General features: G+C 38.5%; 1 protein-coding gene across 1 annotated transcript in view; it reads left to right on the top strand.

Annotated features, from left to right (window-relative positions):
• LOC109889236 (A disintegrin and metalloproteinase with thrombospondin motifs 20) overlaps nt 1-21,756 on the top strand; it is a 199,781-nt gene that overhangs the window by 88,190 nt on the left and 89,835 nt on the right. Inside the window, exon 12 of the mRNA XM_020480514.2 lies at nt 4,750-4,895. Within this exon, the coding sequence (XP_020336103.1) occupies nt 4,750-4,895 (146 nt within the window). The remainder of the gene's footprint in view (nt 1-4,749; nt 4,896-21,756) is intronic.

Genomic DNA, 21,756 nt, shown 5'->3' on the forward strand with positions numbered 1-21,756 from the left:
ATCCCGTCAGTTGAGGATGCCTGGTCATTCTTTAAAAGTAACTTCCTCACCATTTTAGATAAGCATGCTCCGTTCAAAAAATGCAGAACTAAGAACAGATACAGCCCTTGGTTCACCCCAGACCTGACTGCCCTCGACCAGCACAAAAACATCCTGTGGCGGACTGCAATAGCATCGAATAGTCCCCGTGATATGCAACTGTTCAGGGAAGTCCGGAACCAATACACGCAGTCAGTCAGGAAAGCTAAGGCCAGCTTCTTCAGGCAGAAGTTTGCATCCTGTAGCTCCAACTCCAAAAAGTTCTGGGACACTGTGAAGTCCATGGAGAACAAGAGCACCTCCTCCCAGCTGCCCACTGCACTGAGGCTAGGTAACACGGTCACCACTGATAAATCCATGATTATCGAAAACTTCAATAAGCATTTCTCAACGGCTGGCCATGCCTTCCGCCTGGCTACTTCAACCTCGGCCAACAGCTCCGCCCCCCCCGCAGCTCCTCGCCCAAGCCTCTCCAGGTTCTCCTTTACCCAAATCCAGATAGCAGATGTTCTGAAAGAGCTGCAAAACCTGGACCCGTACAAATCAGCTGGGCTTGACAATCTGGACCCTCTATTTCTGAAACTATCTGCCACCATTGTCGCAACCCCTATTACCAGCCTGTTCAACCTCTCTTTCATCTCGTCTGAGATCCCCAAGGATTGGAAAGCTGCCGCAGTCATCCCCCTCTTCAAAGGGGGAGACACCCTGGACCCAAACTGTTACAGACCTATATCCATCCTGCCCTGCCTATCTAAGGTCTTCGAAAGCCAAGTCAACAAACAGGTCACTGACCATCTCGAATCCCACCGTACCTTCTCCGCTGTGCAATCTGGTTTCCGAGCCGGTCATGGGTGCACCTCAGCCACACTCAAGGTACTAAACGACATCATAACCGCCATCGATAAAAGACAGTACTGTGCAGCCGTCTTCATCGACCTCGCCAAGGCTTTCGACTCTGTCAATCACCATATTCTTATCGGCAGACTCAGTAGCCTCGGTTTTTCGGATGACTGCCTTGCCTGGTTCACCAATTACTTTGCAGACAGAGTTCAGTGTGTCAAATCGGAGGGCATGCTGTCCGGTCCTCTGGCAGTCTCTATGGGGGTGCCACAGGGTTCAATTCTCGGGCCGACTCTTTTCTCTGTGTATATCAATGATGTTGCTCTTGCTGCGGGCGATTCCCTGATCCACCTCTACGCAGACGACACCATTCTATATACTTTCGGCCCGTCTCTGGACACTGTGCTATCTAACCTCCAAACAAGCTTCAATGCCATACAACACTCCTTCCGTGGCCTCCAACTGCTCTTAAACGCTAGTAAGACCAAATGCATGCTTTTCAACCGGTCGCTGCCTGCACCTGCATGCCCGACTAGCATCACCACCCTGGATGGTTCCGACCTAGAATATGTGGACGTCTATAAGTACCTAGGTGTCTGGCTAGACCGCAAACTCTCCTTCCAGACTCATATCAAACATCTCCAATCGAAAATCAAATCAAGAGTCGGCTTTCTATTCCGCAACAAAGCCTCCTTCACTCAAGCCGCCAAGCTTACCCTAGTAAAACTGACTATCCTACCGATCCTCGACTTCGGCGATGTCATCTACAAAATGGCTTCCAACACTCTACTCAGCAAACTGGATGCAGTCTATCACAGTGCCATCCGTTTTGTCACTAAAGCACCTTATACTACCCACCACTGCGACTTGTATGCTCTAGTCGGCTGGCCCTCGCTACATATTCGTCGCCAGACCCACTGGCTCCAGGTCATCTACAAGTCTATGCTAGGTAAAGCTCCGCCTTATCTCAGCTCACTGGTCACGATGGCAACACCCATCCGTAGCACGCGCTCCAGCAGGTGTATCTCACTGATCATCCCTAAAGCCAACACCTCATTTGGCCGCCTTTCGTTCCAGTACTCTGCTGCCTGTGACTGGAACGAATTGCAAAAATCGCTGAAGTTGGAGACTTTTATCTCCCTCACCAACTTCAAACATCAGCTATCTGAGCAGCTAACCGATCGCTGCAGCTGTACATAGTCTATTGGTAAATAGCCCACCCTTTTCACCTACCTCATCCCCGTACTGTTTCTATTTATTTACTTTTCTGCTCTTCTGCACACCAATATCTCTACCTGTACATGACCATCTGATCTTTTATCACTCCAGTGTTAATCTGCAAAATTGTAATTATTTGCCTACCTCCTCATGCCTTTTGCACACATTGTATATAGACCCCCCCTTCGTTTTCTACTGTGTTATTGACTTGTTAATTGTTTACTCCATGTGTAACTCTTTGTTGTATGCTCACACTGCTATGCTTTATCTTGGCCAGGTCGCAGTTGCAAATGAGAACTTGTTCTCAACTAGCCTACCTGGTTAAATAAAGGTGAAATAAAAAAAATAAAAAAATACACTCGCATTAACATCTGCTAACCATGTGTATGTGACAAATAAAATTTGATTTGATTTGAGCAACAACAGCAAATAACCCCTCACAAAGAAGAGGCAGGCAACAGAGGTTAATAAACCCACCGAAATTAACTAATAGGACACAGGTGTAAAAAAAACAGACAGACACAAACGAAAAGGAAAAATGGATCGGTAGCAGCTATTAGGCCGGCGTCGACGACGACGACGACCGCCGCCCGAACAGGGTGAGGAAGTCGTGACAGAGATACTCTGTTTTTTGACACCACACTGCACAAAGTCCTGCAGGCTCTAGTTTGATCTTATCTTGATTATTGCCCAGTCATATTGTCAAGTGCTGCAAAGAAAGACCTAGAAAAACTGCAGCTGGCCCAGAACAGAGCAGCACGTCTTGCTCTTCACGATAATCAGGGGGCTAATATCAATACTATGCATGCCAGTCTCTCTTGGCTAAAAGTTGAGGAGAAACTGAGTGCATTACTTCTTTTTTTTAATAAGAAATATTGTGTTCAATTCCAAATGGTGACACACACAATTACCCCACCAGACATGCCACCAGGGGTCTTTTCACAGTCCCCAAATTCAAGAAAGCAATTCAATTCAAGAAAATGTTTGATTGCTCAGGTGAACAGCAAACCTGGTTTAAAAAAACAGATAAAGCAACACCTCACAGCACAATGCCTCTCCCCTATTTGACGTAGATATTTTGTGTGTACAGTATGTGCTGATATGTAGGCTATGTGTGACATTTTAAATGTGTGTAGTTGTGACCTTGAGCTGTTCTTGTCGATTAATGTTCTATATTATGTCATGTTTCATGTTTTGTGTGGAACACAAGAACAGCTAATGGAGATGGAACTGCATTCATACATATTACATACCACTGAAGATAGTTAAGACATGTACAATAATAGCAGCGTAACAGCCTCCTTACTGAGTGTGCCCAATGTGCTGCGGTTTGGTCACATGGTTTCTGTCTGAATGGGGAGAAAGTTCTGCTGATTTCAAGCCAGTAATGAGCTGTGTTATCCTGTTATCACAACTCTAGGGTTTCTTTTATCACCACCGTGCCACCGCTTCCCGTGTCTGTGTGCCCGGACGACGGGCTGCCTGCCTGCCGCTGTGCACCCAGACAGACGCCGTCTTGTCCCGCATTCTTTCTCTGAAAAGGACCCTCCTGCTATCTTCTCCATGGAGGCAGAGATTTGGTTACACAGACAGAACTAAATAGGCTGCCATGCCTGCTTTATGAAAGCATTGTTAGGTCTACCTCTTCTTGGCAGGGGTTGGTTGGTAAGTCCTATACCTAGGCACTAACACGCAGAGTGTCTTCCGTTCATACCACACTGTCTTCATGCACACTTAGCTCATCTGAAAAAGGTTATGAATCAGCGTGAATGGATAACATATATATGGCAATGTAGTGTGATAAACCCGATGACTGTTTCTTCCTCCCCTATGCTTTTCATTAAGCAGCTCTTTCCTCTGAGATTGGTCCATAGGGTCAATTTCGAGATCCAGCTCTGCTGATGAAAGAATGCCCTAGTCATCACAGACTCAGGCTGCATCTTAAATGACACCCTATTCCCTACATAGTGCACTACTATTGACCAGAGCCCTATGGGAACTATAGGGAATAGGGTGCCATTTGGAGTGCCCACTTACATAGTTTGATGGAATAACTAGCTGTCCACACAAGAGGGGGACGTGTGACACCAGCAGAGCAGGAATTCAACAGGAGAGAATCTAGCTTAGCTCATTGAGAGGAAACAGACAAATGCATTTGAAGATGTATTGGCTCTGGTTCCTCTAACTGGCACTGTCATCCCATTATCTCCTCCTCTTCCTTCACCCCTCCCCATGCAGTAGGCTAGTCGTTGGTCCGGAGCTGGGGCCCAACAGACCCTATCCCTACAGCTGCATGGGGAACTTGGAAGCATTCCTCGGGGGTAAATAATAGCAGGATTAGCATCCTCTCGTTTACTTTTAGGAGATAGTCTTACATTTAAAAAGAGGATTAGGGAAGGAGGGACAAAACTCCCAGCTGTGATCACTGCTCGCGCTAAATCGGGAACTCCACCAACCGGAGCTGAGTTGACAGTCTTGAACTGGGGTGTGTTGGTTGGGATTGTGATGAGTGAAGATGTCACACTCTTTAAGAGGATCCCCTGTGTGTGTATGTGTTTTCAAGTTTGAAATTCAAGTTTCAGTTTTATTTTCCATCGTGAATACGTTAGAATACATTGGAAATATTACCACTTAAACTGTCTCTCTGTGCAGTACTGCAGACATGGGAAGTGTGTGAACAAGGAGCTGGACCTGCGGCCGGTCCATGGGGAGTGGGGCCCCTGGGGGCACTACAGTGTCTGTTCCAGGACCTGTGGAGGAGGCACCAGGAGTACCTCCAGAGACTGCAACAACCCTGAGTAAGACTCTGATTCTGACTAGTGCAAAACACCAGGAGACTTCAACAAACCCAACTAATCAGACAAAACACACCAAATTAAGCCAAATTAAGTCAAAACACACCAGGGGTAGCCAGTCAAAGCAATAACACACACCTTGAGTAAGAGCTCTGATTAGTGAAAACAAACCAGGAGTAGCAGTCAAAACAATACAACACCTGAGTAACAGTCAAAACAATACAACACCTGAGTAACAGTCAAAACAATACAACACCTGAGTAACAGTCAAAACAATGCTACACTTGACTAACAGTCAAAACAATACAACACCTGACTAACAGTCAAAACAATACAACACCTGACTAACAGTCAAAACAATGCTACACTTGACTAACAGTCAAAACAATGCTACACCTGACTAACAGTCAAAACAATACAACACCTGACTAACAGTCAAAACAATACAACACCTGAGTAACAGTCAAAACAATGCTACACTTGACAAACAGTCAAAACAATACAACACCCGACTAACAGTCAAAACAATACAACACCTGAGTAACAGTCAAAACAATGCAACACTTGACTAACAGTCAAAACAATACAACACCAGACTAACAGTCAAAACAATACAACACCTGACTAACAGTCAAAACAATACAACACCTGACTAACAGTCAAAACAATACAACACCTGACTAACAGTCAAAACAATGCTACACCTGACTAACAGTCAAAACAATACAACACCTGAGTAACAGTCAAAACAATACAACACCTGACTAACAGTCAAAACAATACAACACCTGAGTAACAGTCAAAACAATGCAACACTTGACTAACAGTCAAAACAATACAACACCTGACTAACAGTCAAAACAATACAACACCTGAGTAACAGTCAAAACAATGCAACACTTGACTAACAGTCAAAACAATACAACACCAGACTAACAGTCAAAACAATACAACACCTGACTAACAGTCAAAACAATGCTACACTTGACTAACAGTCAAAACAATACAACACCTGACTAACAGTCAAAACAATACAACACCTGAGTAACAGTCAAAACAATGCAACACTTGACTAACAGTCAAAACAATACAACACCAGACTAACAGTCAAAACAATACAACACCTGAGTAACAGTCAAAACAATACAACACCTGGGTAACAGTCAAAACAATACAACACCTGACTAACAGTCAAAACAATACAACACCTGACTAACAGTCAAAACAATACAACACCTGACTAACAGTCAAAACAATGCAACACCTGAGTAACAGTCAAAACAATACAACACCTGAGTAACAGTCAAAACAATACAACACCTGGGTAACAGTCAAAACAATACAACACCTGACTAACAGTCAAAACAATACAACACCTGACTAACAGTCAAAACAATACAACACCTGACTAACAGTCAAAACAATACAACACCTGACTAACAGTCAAAACAATGCTACACTTGACTAACAGTCAAAACAATACAACACCTGACTAACAGTCAAAACAATGCTACACTTGACTAACAGTCAAAACAATACAACACCTGAGTAACAGTCAAAACAATACAACACCTGACTAACAGTCAAAACAATACAACACCTGACTAACAGTCAAAACAATACAACACCTGGGTAACAGTCAAAACAATACAACACCTGACTAACAGTCAAAACAATACAACACCTGACTAACAGTCAAAACAATACAACACCTGACTAACAGTCAAACAATGCTACACTTGACTAACAGTCAAAACAATACAACACCTGACTAACAGTCAAAACAATACAACACCTGACTAACAGTCAAAACAATACAACACCTGACTAACAGTCAAAACAATACAACACCTGACTAACAGTCAAAACAATGCTACACTTGACTAACAGTCAAAACAATACAACACCTGACTAACAGTCAAAACATACAACACCTGACTAACAGTCAAAACAATACAACACCTGACTAACAGTCAAAACAATGCTAGCACACCTGACTAACAGTCAAAACAATGCTACACTTGACTAACAGTCAAAACAATACAACACCTGAGTAACAGTCAAAACAATACAACATCTGACTAACAGTCAAAACAATACAACACCTGACTAACAGTCAAAACAATGCTACAACCTGACTAACAGTCAAAACAATGCTACACTTGACTAACAGTCAAAACAATGCTACACCTGACTAACAGTCAAAACAATGCTACACTTGACTAACAGTAAAAACAATGCTACACCTGACTAACAGTCAAAACAATACAACACCTGACTAACAGTCAAAAACAATACAACACCTGACTAACAGTCAAAACAATGCTACACTTGACTAACAGTCAAACAATGCTACACCTGAGTAACAGTCAAAACAATACAACACCTGACTAACAGTCAAAACAATACAACACCTGACTAACAGTCAAACAATGCTACACCTGACTAACAGTCAAAACAATACAAACCTGACTAACAGTCAAAACAATACAACACCTGACTAACAGTCAAAACAATACAACACCTGACTAACAGTCAAAACAATGCTACACCTTACTACAGTCAAAACAATACACACTTGACTAACTCAAAACAATGCTACACTTGACTAACAGTCAAAACAATGCTACACCTGACTAACAGTCCAAAACAATAGCTACACCTGACTAACAGTCAAAACAATACAACACATGACTAACAGTCAAAACATACAACACCTGACTAACAGTCAAACAATACACAACTACCAAACACCCTGACTAACAGTCAAAACAATACAACACCTGACTACAGTCAAAACAATACAACACCTGACTAACAGTCAAAAACACTACAACACCTGAGTAACAGTCAAAACATACAACACCTGAGTAACAGTCAAAACAATACAACACCTGAGTAACAGTCAAAACAATACAACACCTGAGTAACAGTCAAAACAATACAACACCTGAGTAACAGTCAAAACAATACAACACCTGACTAACAGTCAAAACAATACAACACCTGAGTAACAGTCAACAACAATACAACCACCTGAGTAACAGTCAAACAAACAAAACAACACCTGACTAACAGTCAAAACATACAACACATGAGTAGTACCAGTCAAAACAATACAACACCTGAGTAACAGTCAAAACAATTACACACCTGAGTAACAGTCAAAACAATACAACACCTGAGTAACAGTCAAAACAATACAACACCTGAGTAACAGTCAAAACAATACAACACCTGAGTAACAGTCAAAACAATACAACACCTGAGTAACAGTCAAAACAATACAACACCTGACTAACAGTCAAAACAATACAACACCTGACTAACAGTCAAAACAAACAACACCTGACTAACAGTCAAAACAATACAACACTTGACTAACAGTCAAAACAATACAACACCTGACTAACAGTCAAAACAATGCAACACCTGACTAACAGTCAAAACAATGCTACACTGACTAACAGTCAAAACAATACACACCTGACTAACAGTCAAAACAATGCTACACCTGACTAACAGTCAAAACAATACAACACCTGACTAACAGTCAAAACAATACAACACCTGACTAACAGTCAAAACAATGCTACACTTGACTAACAGTCCAAACAATTGCTAACCTGAGAAACAGTCAAAACAATACAACACCTGACTAACAGTCAAAAACAATACAAACCTTGAGTAACAGTCAAAACAATACAAACCTGACTAACAGTCAAAACAATACAAACACCTGAGTAACAGTCAAAACAATACAACACCTGAGTAACAGTCAAAACAATACAACACCTGACTAACAGTCAAAAACAATACAACACCTGAGTAACAGTCAAAAACAATACAACACCTGACTAACAGTCAAAACAATACACAACACTGACTAACAGTCAAAACAATACAAACACCTGAAGTAACAGTCAAAAACAATACAAACACCTGAGTAACAGTCAAAACAATACAACACCTGAGTAACAGTCAAAACATACAACACCTGAGTAACAGTCAAAACATACAACACCTGAAGTAAACAGTCAAAACAATACAACACCTGAGTAACAGTCAAAACAATACAACACCTGAGTAACAGTCAAAACAATACAACACCTGACTAACAGTCAAAACAATACAACACCTGACTAACAGTCAAACAATACAACACCTGAGTAACAGTCAAAACAATACAACACCTGACTAACAGTCAAACAATACAACACCTGACTAACAGTCAAAACAATACAACACCTGAGTAACAGTCAAAACAATACAACACCTGAGTAACAGTCAAAACAATACAACACCTGAGTAACAGTCAAAACAATACAACACCTGAGTAACAGTCAAAACAATACAACACCTGAGTAACAGTCAAAACAATACAACACCTGAGTAACAGTCAAACAATACAACACCTGACTAACAGTCAAAACAATACAACACCTGACTAACAGTCAAAACAATACAACACCTGACTACAGTCAAAACAATACAACACCTGAATAACAGTCAAAACAATACAAACACCTGAGTACACAGTCAAAACAATACAACACCTGACTAACAGTCAAAACAATACAACACCTGACTACAGTCAAAACAATACAACACCTGACTAACAGTCAAAACAATACAACACCTGATAACAGTCAAAACAATACAACCCTGACTAACAGTCAAAACAATACACACCTGAGCTACCGTCAAAACAATACACACACCTGACTAACAGTCAAAACAATGCTACACCTAGACTAACAGTCAAAACAATGCTACACACCTGACTAACAGTCAAAAACATAGCTAACACCTGACTAACATCAAAACAATGCTACACTGACTAACAGTCAAAACAATGCTAACACCTGAGTAACAGTCAAAAACAATACAACACCTGACTACAGTCAAAACATACAACACCTGACTAACAGTCAAAACAAGCTACAACACCTGACTAACAGTCAAAACAATACAACACCTGACTACAGTCAAAACAATACAACACCTGACTAACAGTCAAAACAATACAACACCTGACTAACAGTCCAAAACAATGCGACACCCTGCCTAACAGCTCAAAAACATGCTGACTACACTGACTAACAGTCAAAACATACAACACCTACCTAACAGTCAAAACAATAGCACACCTGACTAACAGTCAAAACAATACAACACCTGACGAAACAGTCAAAAACAATACAACACCGGACTAACAGTGCAAAACAATAGCTACACCTGACTAACAGTCAAAACAATAGCTACACCTGCAGTAACAGTCAAAACAATACAACACCTGACTAACAGTCAAAACAATACAACACCTGACTAACAGTCAAAAACATGCTACACCTGACTAACAGTCAAAACAATACAACAGCTGACTAACAGTCAAAACAATACAACACCTGACTAACAGTCAAAACAATACAACACCTGACTAACAGTCAAAACAATGCTACACTTGACTAACAGTCAAAACAATGCTAAACCTGACTAACAGTCAAAACAATACAACACCTGACTAACAGTCAAAACAATACAACACCTGAGTAACAGTCAAACAATACAACACCTGACTAACAGTCCAAAACAATACAACACCTGACTAACAGTCAAAACAATACAACACCTGACTAACAGTCAAAACAATACAACACCTGAGTAACAGTCAAAACAATACAACACCTGACTAACAGTCAAAACAATACAAACACCTGACTAACAGTCAAAACAATACAACACCTGAGTAACAGTCAAAACAATACAACACCTGAGTGTAACAGTCAAAACAATACAACACCTGAGTAACAGTCAAAACAATAACCACCTGAGTAACAGTCAAAACAATACAACACCTGAGTAACAGTCAAAACAATACACACCTGAGTAACAGTCAAAACAATACAACACCTGAGTAACAGTCAAAACAAACAACACCTGTAGTAACAGTCAAAACAATACAACACCTGACTAACAGTCAAAAACAATACAACACCTGACTAACAGTCAAAACAATACAAACACCTGAGTAACAGTCAAAACAATACAACACCTGACTAACAGTCAAAACAATACAACACCTGACTAACAGTCAAAACAATACAACACCTGAGTAACAGTCAAAACATCAAAACAACATGAGTAACAGTCAAAACAATACAACACTGAGTAACAGTCAAAAAAATACAACACCTGAGTAAAGTCAAAACAATACAACACCTGAGTAACAGTCAAAACAATACAACACATGAGTAACAGTCAAAACAATACAACACCTGACTAACAGTCAAAACAATACAACACCTGACTAACAGTCAAAACAATACAACACCTGACTAACAGTCAAAACAATACAACACTTGAGTAACAGTCAAAACAATACAACACCTGAGAACAGTCAAAACAATACAACACCTGACTAACAGTCAAAACAATACAACACCTGACTAACAGTCAAAACAATACAACACCTGAGTAACAGTCAAAACAATACAACACCTGACTAACAGTCAAAACAATACAACACCTGAGTAACAGTCAAAACAATACAACACCTGAGTAACAGTCAAAACAATACACACACCAGACTAACAGTCAAAACAATGCTACATGACTAACAGTCAAAAACCATGCTACACCTGACTAACAGTCAAAACAATGCTACACTGACTAACAGTCAAAACAATGCTACACCTGACTAACAGTCAAAACAATGCTACACCTGACTAACAGTCAAAACAATACAACACCTGACTAAACAGTCAAAACAATACTACACCTGACTAACAGTCAAAACAATGCTACACCTGACTAACAGTCAAAACAATACAACACCTGACTAACAGTCAAAACAATGCTACACCTGACTAACAGTCAAAACAATACAACACCTGACTAACAGTCAAAACAATAAACACCTGACTAACAGTCAAAAACAATGCTACACTGACTAACAGTCAAAACAATGCTACACCTGAGTAACAGTCAAAACAATACAACACCTGACTAACAGTCAAAAAAATACAACACCTGACTAACAGTCAAAACAATGCTAAACCTGACTAACAGTCAAAACAATACAACCTGACTAACAGTCAAAACAATACAACACCTGACTAACAGTCAAAACAATACAACACCTGACAACAGTCAAAACAATGCTACACTTGACTAACAGTCAAAACAATGCTACACCTGACTAACAGTCAAAACAATACAACACCTGACTAACAGTCAAAACAATACAACACCTGAGTAACAGTCAAAACAATACACACCTGACTAACAGTCAAAACAATACAACACCTGACTAACAGTCAAAACAATACAACACCTGACTAACAGTCAAAAAAATACAACACCTGAGTAACAGTCAAAACATACAACACCTGAGTAACAGTCAAAACAATACAACACCTGAGTAACAGTCAAAACAATACAACACCTGAGTAACAGTCAAAACAATAAACACCTGACTAACAGTCAAAACAATACAACACCTGATAACAGTCAAAAACAATACAACACCTGGAGTAACAGTCAAAACAATACAACCTGAGTGAGTAACAGTCAAAACAATACAACACCTGAGTAACAGTCAAAACAAACAAAACAACACCTGAGAACAGTCAAAACAATACAACACCTGAGAGTAACAGTCAAAACAATACAAACCCTGAGTAACAGTCAAAACAATACAACACCTGAGTAACAGTCAAAACAATACAACACCTGACTAACAGTCAAAACAATACAACACCTGACTAACAGTCAAAACAATACAACACCTGAGTAACAGTCAAAACAATACAACACCTGACTAACAGTCAAAACAATACAACACCTGACTAACAGTCAAAACAATACAACACCTGAGTAACAGTCAAAACAATACAAACACCTGAGAGTAACAGTCAAAACAATACACACCTGAGTAACAGTCAAAACAATACAACACCTGAGTAACAGTCAAAACAATACCAACACCTGAGTAACAGTCAAAACAATACAACACCTGAGTAACAGTCAAAACAATACAACACCTGACTAACAGTCAAAACAATACAACACCTGACTAACAGTCAAAACAATACAACACCTGACTAACAGTCAAAACAATACAACACCTGAGTAACAGTCAAAACAATACAACACCTGAGTAACAGTCAAAACAATACAACACCTGACTAACAGTCAAAACAATACAACACCTGACTAACAGTCAAAACAATACAACACCTGAGTAACAGTCAAAACAATACAACACCTGACTAACAGTCAAAACAATACAACACCTGACTAACAGTCAAAACAATACAACACCTGAGAGTAACAGTCAAAACAATACAACACCAGACTAACAGTCAAATCAAAACAATGCTACACTTGACTAACAGTCAAAACCATGCTACACCTGACTAACAGTCAAAACAATGCTACACTTGACTAACAGTCAAAACAATGCTACACCTGACTAACAGTCAAAACAATGCTACACCTGACTAACAGTCAAAACAATACAACACCTGACTAACAGTCAAAACAATGCTACACCTGACTAACAGTCAAAACAATACAACACCTGACTAACAGTCAAAACAATACACACTGACTAACAGTCAAAACAATACAACACCTGACTAACAGTCAAAACAATGCTACACCTGAGTAACAGTCAAAACAACAATACACACCTGACTAACAGTCAAAACAATACAACACCTGACTAACAGTCAAAACAATGCCACCTGACTAACAGTCAAAACAATGCTACACTTGACTAACAGTCAAAACAATGCTACACCTGACTAACAGTCAAAACAATACACTTGACTAACAGTCAAAACAATACAAACCTGACTAACAGTCAAAACAATACAACACCTGAGTAACAGTCAAAACAATACAACACCTGACTAACAGTCAAAACAATACAACACCTGACTAACAGTCAAAACAATGCTACACCTGACTAACAGTCAAAACAATACAACACCTGAGTAACAGTCAAAACAATGCTACACTGACTAACAGTCAAAACAATACAACACCTGAGTAACAGTCAAAACAATACAACACCTGACTAACAGTCAAAACAATACAACACCAGACTAACAGTCAAAACAATACAACACCTGGGTAACAGTCAAAACAATACAACACCTGAGTAACAGTCAAAACAATACAACACCTGACTAACAGTCAAAACAATACAACACCTGACTAACAGTCAAAACAATACAACACCTGACTAACAGTCAAAAACAATGCTACACTGACTAACAGTCAAAACAATACAACACCTGACTAACAGTCAAAACAATACAACACCTGACTAACAGTCAAAACAATACAACACCTGACTAACAGTCAAAACAATACTACACTTGACTAACAGTCAAAACAATACAAACACCTGACTAACAGTCAAAACAATGCTACACTTGACTAACAGTCAAAACAATACAACACTGACTAACAGTCAAAACAATGCTACACTGACTAACAGTCAAAACAATACAAACACCTGGGTAACAGTCAAAACAATACACACCTGACTAACAGTCAAAACAATACAACACCTGACTAACAGTCAAAACAATACAACACCTGAGTAACAGTCAAAACAATACAACACCTGACTAACAGTCAAAACAATACAACACCTGACTAACAGTCAAAACAATACAACACCTGAGTAACAGTCAAAAACAATACAACACCTGACTAACAGTCAAAACAATACAACACCTGAGTAACAGTCAAAACAATACAACACCTGAGTAACAGTCAAAACAATACAACACCTGAGTAACAGTCAAAACAATACAACACCTGAGTAACAGTCAAAACAATACAACACTGACTAACAGTCAAAACAATACAACACCTGAGTAACAGTCAAAACAATACAACACCTGAGTAACAGTCAAAACAATACAACACCTGAGTAACAGTCAAAACAATACAACACCTGAGTAACAGTCAAAACAATACAACACCTGAGTAACAGTCAAAACAATACAACACCTGAGTAACAGTCAAAAAAATACAACACCTGAGTAACAGTCAAAACAATACAACACCTGAGTAACAGTCAAAACAATACAACACCTGACTAACAGTCAAAACAATACAACACCTGACTAACAGTCAAAACAATACAACATGAGTAACAGTCAAAACAATACCACACCTGACTAACAGTCAAAACAATACAACACCTGACTAACAGTCAAAACAATACAACACCTGAGTAACAGTCAAAACAATACAACACCTGAGTAACAGTCAAAAACAATACAACACCTGAGTAACAGTCAAAACAATACAACACCTGAGTAACAGTCAAAACAATACAACACCTGAGTAACAGTCAAAACAATACAAACACCTGAGTAACAGTCAAAACAATACAACACCTGACTAACAGTCAAAACAATACAACACCTGACTAACAGTCAAAACAATACAACACCTGACTAACAGTCAAAACAATACAACACCTGAGTAACAGTCAAAACAATACAACACCTGAGTAACAGTCAAAAAATACAACACCTGACTAACAGTCAAAACAATACAACACCTGACTAACAGTCAAAACAATACAACACCTGAGTAACAGTCAAAACAATACAACACCTGACTAACAGTCAAAACAATACAACACCTGAGTAACAGTCAAAACAATACAACACCTGACTAACAGTCAAAACAATACAACACCTGACTAACAGTCAAAACAATGCTACACTTGACTAACAGTCAGTCAAACAATACAACACCTGAGTAACAGTCAAAACAATGCTACACTTGACTAACAGTCAAAACAATACAACACCTGAGTAACAGTCAAAACAATACAACACCTGACTAACAGTCAAAACAAACAACACCTGACTAACAGTCAAAACAATACAACACCTGGGTAACAGTCAAAACAATACAACACCTGGGTAACAGTCAAAACAATACAACACCTGACTAACAGTCAAAACAATACAACACCTGACTAACAGTCAAAACAATACAACACCTGACTAACAGTCAAAACAATACAACACCTGACTAACAGTCAAAACAATACAAACCTGACTAACAGTCAAAACAATACAACACCTGACTAACAGTCAAAACAATACAACACCTGACTAACAGTCAAAACAATGCTACACTGACTAACAGTCAAAACAATACAACACCTGACTAACAGTCAAAACAATGCTACACTTGACTAACAGTCAAAAACAATACAACACCTGACTAACAGTCAAAACAATGCTACACCTGACTAACAGTCAAAACAATACACAACACCTGGGTAACAGTCAAAACAATACAACACCTGACTAACAGTCAAAACAATACAACACTGACTAACAGTCAAAACAATACAACACCTGAGTAACAGTCAAAACAATACAACCCTGACTAACAGTCAAACAATACAACACCTGACTAACAGTCAAAACAATACAACACCTGAGTAACAGTCAAAACAATACAACACCTGACTAACAGTCAAAACAATACAACACCTGAGTAACAGTCAAAACAATACAACACCTGAGTAACAGTCAAAACAACAACACCTGAGTAACAGTCAAAACAATACAACACCTGAGTAACAGTCAAAACAATACAACACCTGACTAACAGTCAAAACAATACAACACCTGAGTAACAGTCAAAACAATACAACACCTGAGTAACAGTCAAAACAATACAACACCTGAGTAACAGTCAAAACAATACAACCCTGAGTAACAGTCAAAACAATACAACACCTGAGTAACAGTCAAAAACAATACAACACTGAGTAACAGTCAAAACAATACAACACCTGAGTAACAGTCAAAACAATACAACACCTGACTAACAGTCAAAACAATACAACACCTGACTAACAGTCAAAACAATACAACACCTGACTAACAGTCAAAACAATACCACACCTGAGTAACAGTCAAAACAATACAACACCTGACTAACAGTCAAAACAATACAACACCTGACTAACAGTCAAAACAATACAACACCTGAGTAACAGTCAAAACAATACAACACCTGAGTAACAGTCAAAACAATACAACACCTGAGTAACAGTCAAAACAATACAACACCTGAGTAACAGTCAAACAATACAACACCTGAGTAACAGTCAAAACAATACAACACCTGAGTAACAGTCAAAACAATACACACCTGACTAACAGTCAAAACAATACAACACCTGACTAACAGTCAAAACAATACAACACCTGACTAACAGTCAAAACAATACAACACCTGAGTAACAGTCAAAACAATACAACACCTGAGTAACAGTCAAAACAATACAACACCTGACTAACAGTCAAAACAATACAACACCTGACTAACAGTCAAAACAATACAACACCTGACTAACAGTCAAAACAATACAACACCTGACTAACAGTCAAAACAATACAACACCTGAGTAACAGTCAAAACAATACAACACCTGAGTAACAGTCAAAAACACAACACCTGACTAACAGTCAAAACAATACAACACCTGACTAACAGTCAAAACAATGCTACACTGACTAACAGTCAAAACAATGCTACACCTGAGTAACAGTCAAAACAATACAACACCTGACTAACAGTCAAAACAATACAACACCTGACTAACAGTCAAAACAATGCTACACCTGACTAACAGTCAAAACAATACAACACCTGACTAACAGTCAAAACAATACAACACCTGACTAACAGTCAAAACAATACAACACCTGACTAACAGTCAAAACAAATACACCTGACTAACAGTCAAAACAATGCTACACCTGACTAACAGTCAAAACAATGCTACACCTGACTAACAGTCAAAACAATGCTACACTTGACTAACAGTCAAAACAATACAACACCTGACTAACAGTCAAAACAATACAACACCTGAGTAACAGTCAAAACAATACAACACCTGACTAACAGTCAAAACAATACACACCTGACTAACAGTCAAAACAATGCTACACTTGACTAACAGTCAAAACAATACAACACCTGAGTAACAGTCAAAACAATGCTACACTGACTAACAGTCAAAACAATACAACACCTGAGTAACAGTCAAAACAATACAACACCTGACTAACAGTCAAAACAATACAACACCAGACTAACAGTCAAAACAATACAACACCTGGGTAACAGTCAAAACAATACAAACCTGGGTAACAGTCAAAACAATACAACACCTGACTAACAGTCAAAACAATACAACCCTGACTAACAGTCAAAACAATACAACACCTGACTAACAGTCAAAACAATGCTACACTTGACTAACAGTCAAAACAATACAACACCTGACTAACAGTCAAAACAATACAACACCTGACTAACAGTCAAAACAATACAACACCTGACTAACAGTCAAAACAATGCTACACTTGACTAACAGTCAAAACAATACAACACCTGACTAACAGTCAAAACAATGCTACACTTGACTAACAGTCAAAACAATACAACACCTGACTAACAGTCAAAACAATACAACACCTGACTAACAGTCAAAACAATACAACACCTGGGTAACAGTCAAAACAATACAACACTGACTAACAGTCAAAACAATACAACACCTGACTAACAGTCAAAACAATACAACACCTGAGTAACAGTCAAAACAATACAACACCTGACTAACAGTCAAAACAATACAACACCTGACTAACAGTCAAAACAATACAACACCTGAGTAACAGTCAAAACAATACAACACCTGACTAACAGTCAAAACAATACAACACCTGAGTAACAGTCAAAACAATACAACACCTGAGTAACAGTCAAAACAATACAACACCAGACTAACAGTCAAAACAATGCTACACTTGACTAACAGTCAAAACAATGCTACACCTGACTAACAGTCAAAACAATACTACCTTGACTAACAGTCAAAACAATGCTACACCTGACTAACAGTCAAAACAATGCTACACCTGACTAACAGTCAAAACAATACAACACCTGACTAACAGTCAAAACAATGCTACACCTGACTAACAGTCAAAACAATACAACACCTGACTAACAGTCAAAACAATACAACACTGTGGGTAACAGTCAAAACAATACAACACCTGACTAACAGTCAAAACAATGCTACACACTGACTAACAGTCAAAACAATACAACACCTGACTAACAGTCAAAACAATGCTACACTTGACTAACAGTCAAAACAATACAACACCTGACTAACAGTCAAACAATACAACACCTGACTAACAGTCAAAACAATACAACCTGGGTAACAGTCAAAACAATAAAACACTGACTAACAGTCAAAACAATACAACACCTGACTAACAGTCAAAACAATACAACACCTGAGTAACAGTCAAAACAATACAACACCTGACTAACAGTCAAAACAATACAACACCTGACTAACAGTCAAAACAATACAACACCTGAGTAACAGTCAAAACAATACAACACCTGACTAACAGTCAAAACAATACAACACCTGAGTAACAGTCAAAACAATACAACACCTGACTAACAGTCAAAACAATACAACACCTGAGTAACAGTCAAAACAATACAACACCTGACTAACAGTCAAAACAATACAACACCTGAGTAACAGTCAAAACAATACAACACCTGACTAACAGTCAAAACAATACTACACCTGACTAACAGTCAAAACAATGCTACACCTGACTAACAGTCAAAACAATGCAACACTTGACTAACAGTCAAAACAATGCTACACCTGACTAACAGTCAAAACAATGCTACACCTGACTAACAGTCAAAACAAACAACACACACCTGACAACAGTCAAAACAATACTACACCTGAGTAACAGTCAAAACAATACAACACTGAGTAACAGTCAAAACAATACAACACCTGAGTAACAGTCAAAACAATACAACACCTGACTAACAGTCAAAACAATACAACACCTGACTAACAGTCAAAACAATACAACACCTGAGTAACAGTCAAAACAATACAACACCTGGTAACAGTCAAAACAATACAACACCTGACTAACAGTCAAAACAATACAACACCTGACTAACAGTCAAAACAATACAACACCTGACTAACAGTCAAAACAATACAACACCTGACTAACAGTCAAAACAATGCTACACCTGACTAACAGTCAAAACAATACAACACCTGACTAACAGTCAAAACAATGCTACACTTGACTAACAGTCAAAACAATACAACACCTGAGTAACAGTCAAAACAATACAACACCTGACTAACAGTCAAAACAATACAACACCTGAGACTAACAGTCAAAACAATACAACACCTGGTAACAGTCAAAACAATACAACACCTGGGTAACAGTCAAAACAATACAACACCTGACTAACAGTCAAAACAATACAACACCTGACTAACAGTCAAAACAATGCAACACTTGACTAACAGTCAAAACAATACAACACCTGACTAACAGTCAAAACAATACAACACCTGACTAACAGTCAAAACAATACAACACCTGACTAACAGTCAAAACAATGCTACACTTGACTAACAGTCAAAACAATACAACACCTGACTAACAGTCAAAACAATACTACACTTGACTAACAGTCAAAACAATACAACACCTGACTAAAAAAAAAAAAAAAAAAAAAAAAAAAAACAAAAAAAAAAAAAAAAAAAAAACAAAAACCAAAAAAAAACCAGTCAAAAAAATACAAACACCTGACTACAGTCAAAATCAATACAACACTGACTAACAGTCAAAACAATACAACACCTGACTAACAGTCAAAACAATACAACACCTGACTAACAGTCAAAACAATACAACACTGACTAACAGTCAAAACAATACAACACCTGACTAACAGTCAAAACAATACAACACCTGACTAACAGTCAAAACAATACAACACCTGACTAACAGTCAAAACAATACAACACCTGACTAACAGTCAAAACAATACAACACCTGACTAACAGTCAAAACAATACAACACCTGAGTAACAGTCAAAACAATACAACACTGACTAACAGTCAAAACAATACAACACCTGAGTAACAGTCAAAACAATACAACACCTGACTAACAGTCAAAACAATACAACACCTGACTAACAGTCAAAACAATACAACACCTGACTAACAGTCAAAACAATACAACACCTGAGTAACAGTCAAAACAATACAACACCTGACTAACAGTCAAAACAATACAACACCTGACTAACAGTCAAAACAATACAACACCTGACTAACAGTCAAAACAATGCTACACCTGACTAACAGTCAAAACAATACAACACCTGACTAACAGTCAAAACAATACTACCTGACTAACAGTCAAAACAATACAACACCTGACTAACAGTCAAAACAATACAACACCTGACTAACAGTCAAAACAATACAAACACCTGACTAACAGTCAAAACAATACAACACCTGACTAACAGTCAAAACAATACAACACCTGACTAACAGTCAAAACAATACAACACCTGAGTAACAGTCAAAACAATACAACACCTGACTAACAGTCAAAACAATACAACACCTGACTAACAGTCAAAACAATAAAACACCTGAGTAACAGTCAAAACAATACAACACCTGACTAACAGTCAAAACAATACAACACCTGAGTAACAGTCAAAACAATACAACACCTGAGTAACAGTCAAAACAATACAACACCAGACTAACAGTCAAAACAATACAACACTTGACTAACAGTCAAAACAATGCTACACCTGACTAACAGTCAAAACAATGCTACACTTGACTAACAGTCAAAACAATGCTACACCTGACTAACAGTCAAAACAATGCTACACCTGACTAAC

The sequence above is a fragment of the Oncorhynchus kisutch genome, linkage group LG4 (genome assembly GCF_002021735.2).
Source record: "Oncorhynchus kisutch isolate 150728-3 linkage group LG4, Okis_V2, whole genome shotgun sequence".
NCBI classification, from domain to species: domain Eukaryota; kingdom Metazoa; phylum Chordata; class Actinopteri; order Salmoniformes; family Salmonidae; genus Oncorhynchus; species Oncorhynchus kisutch.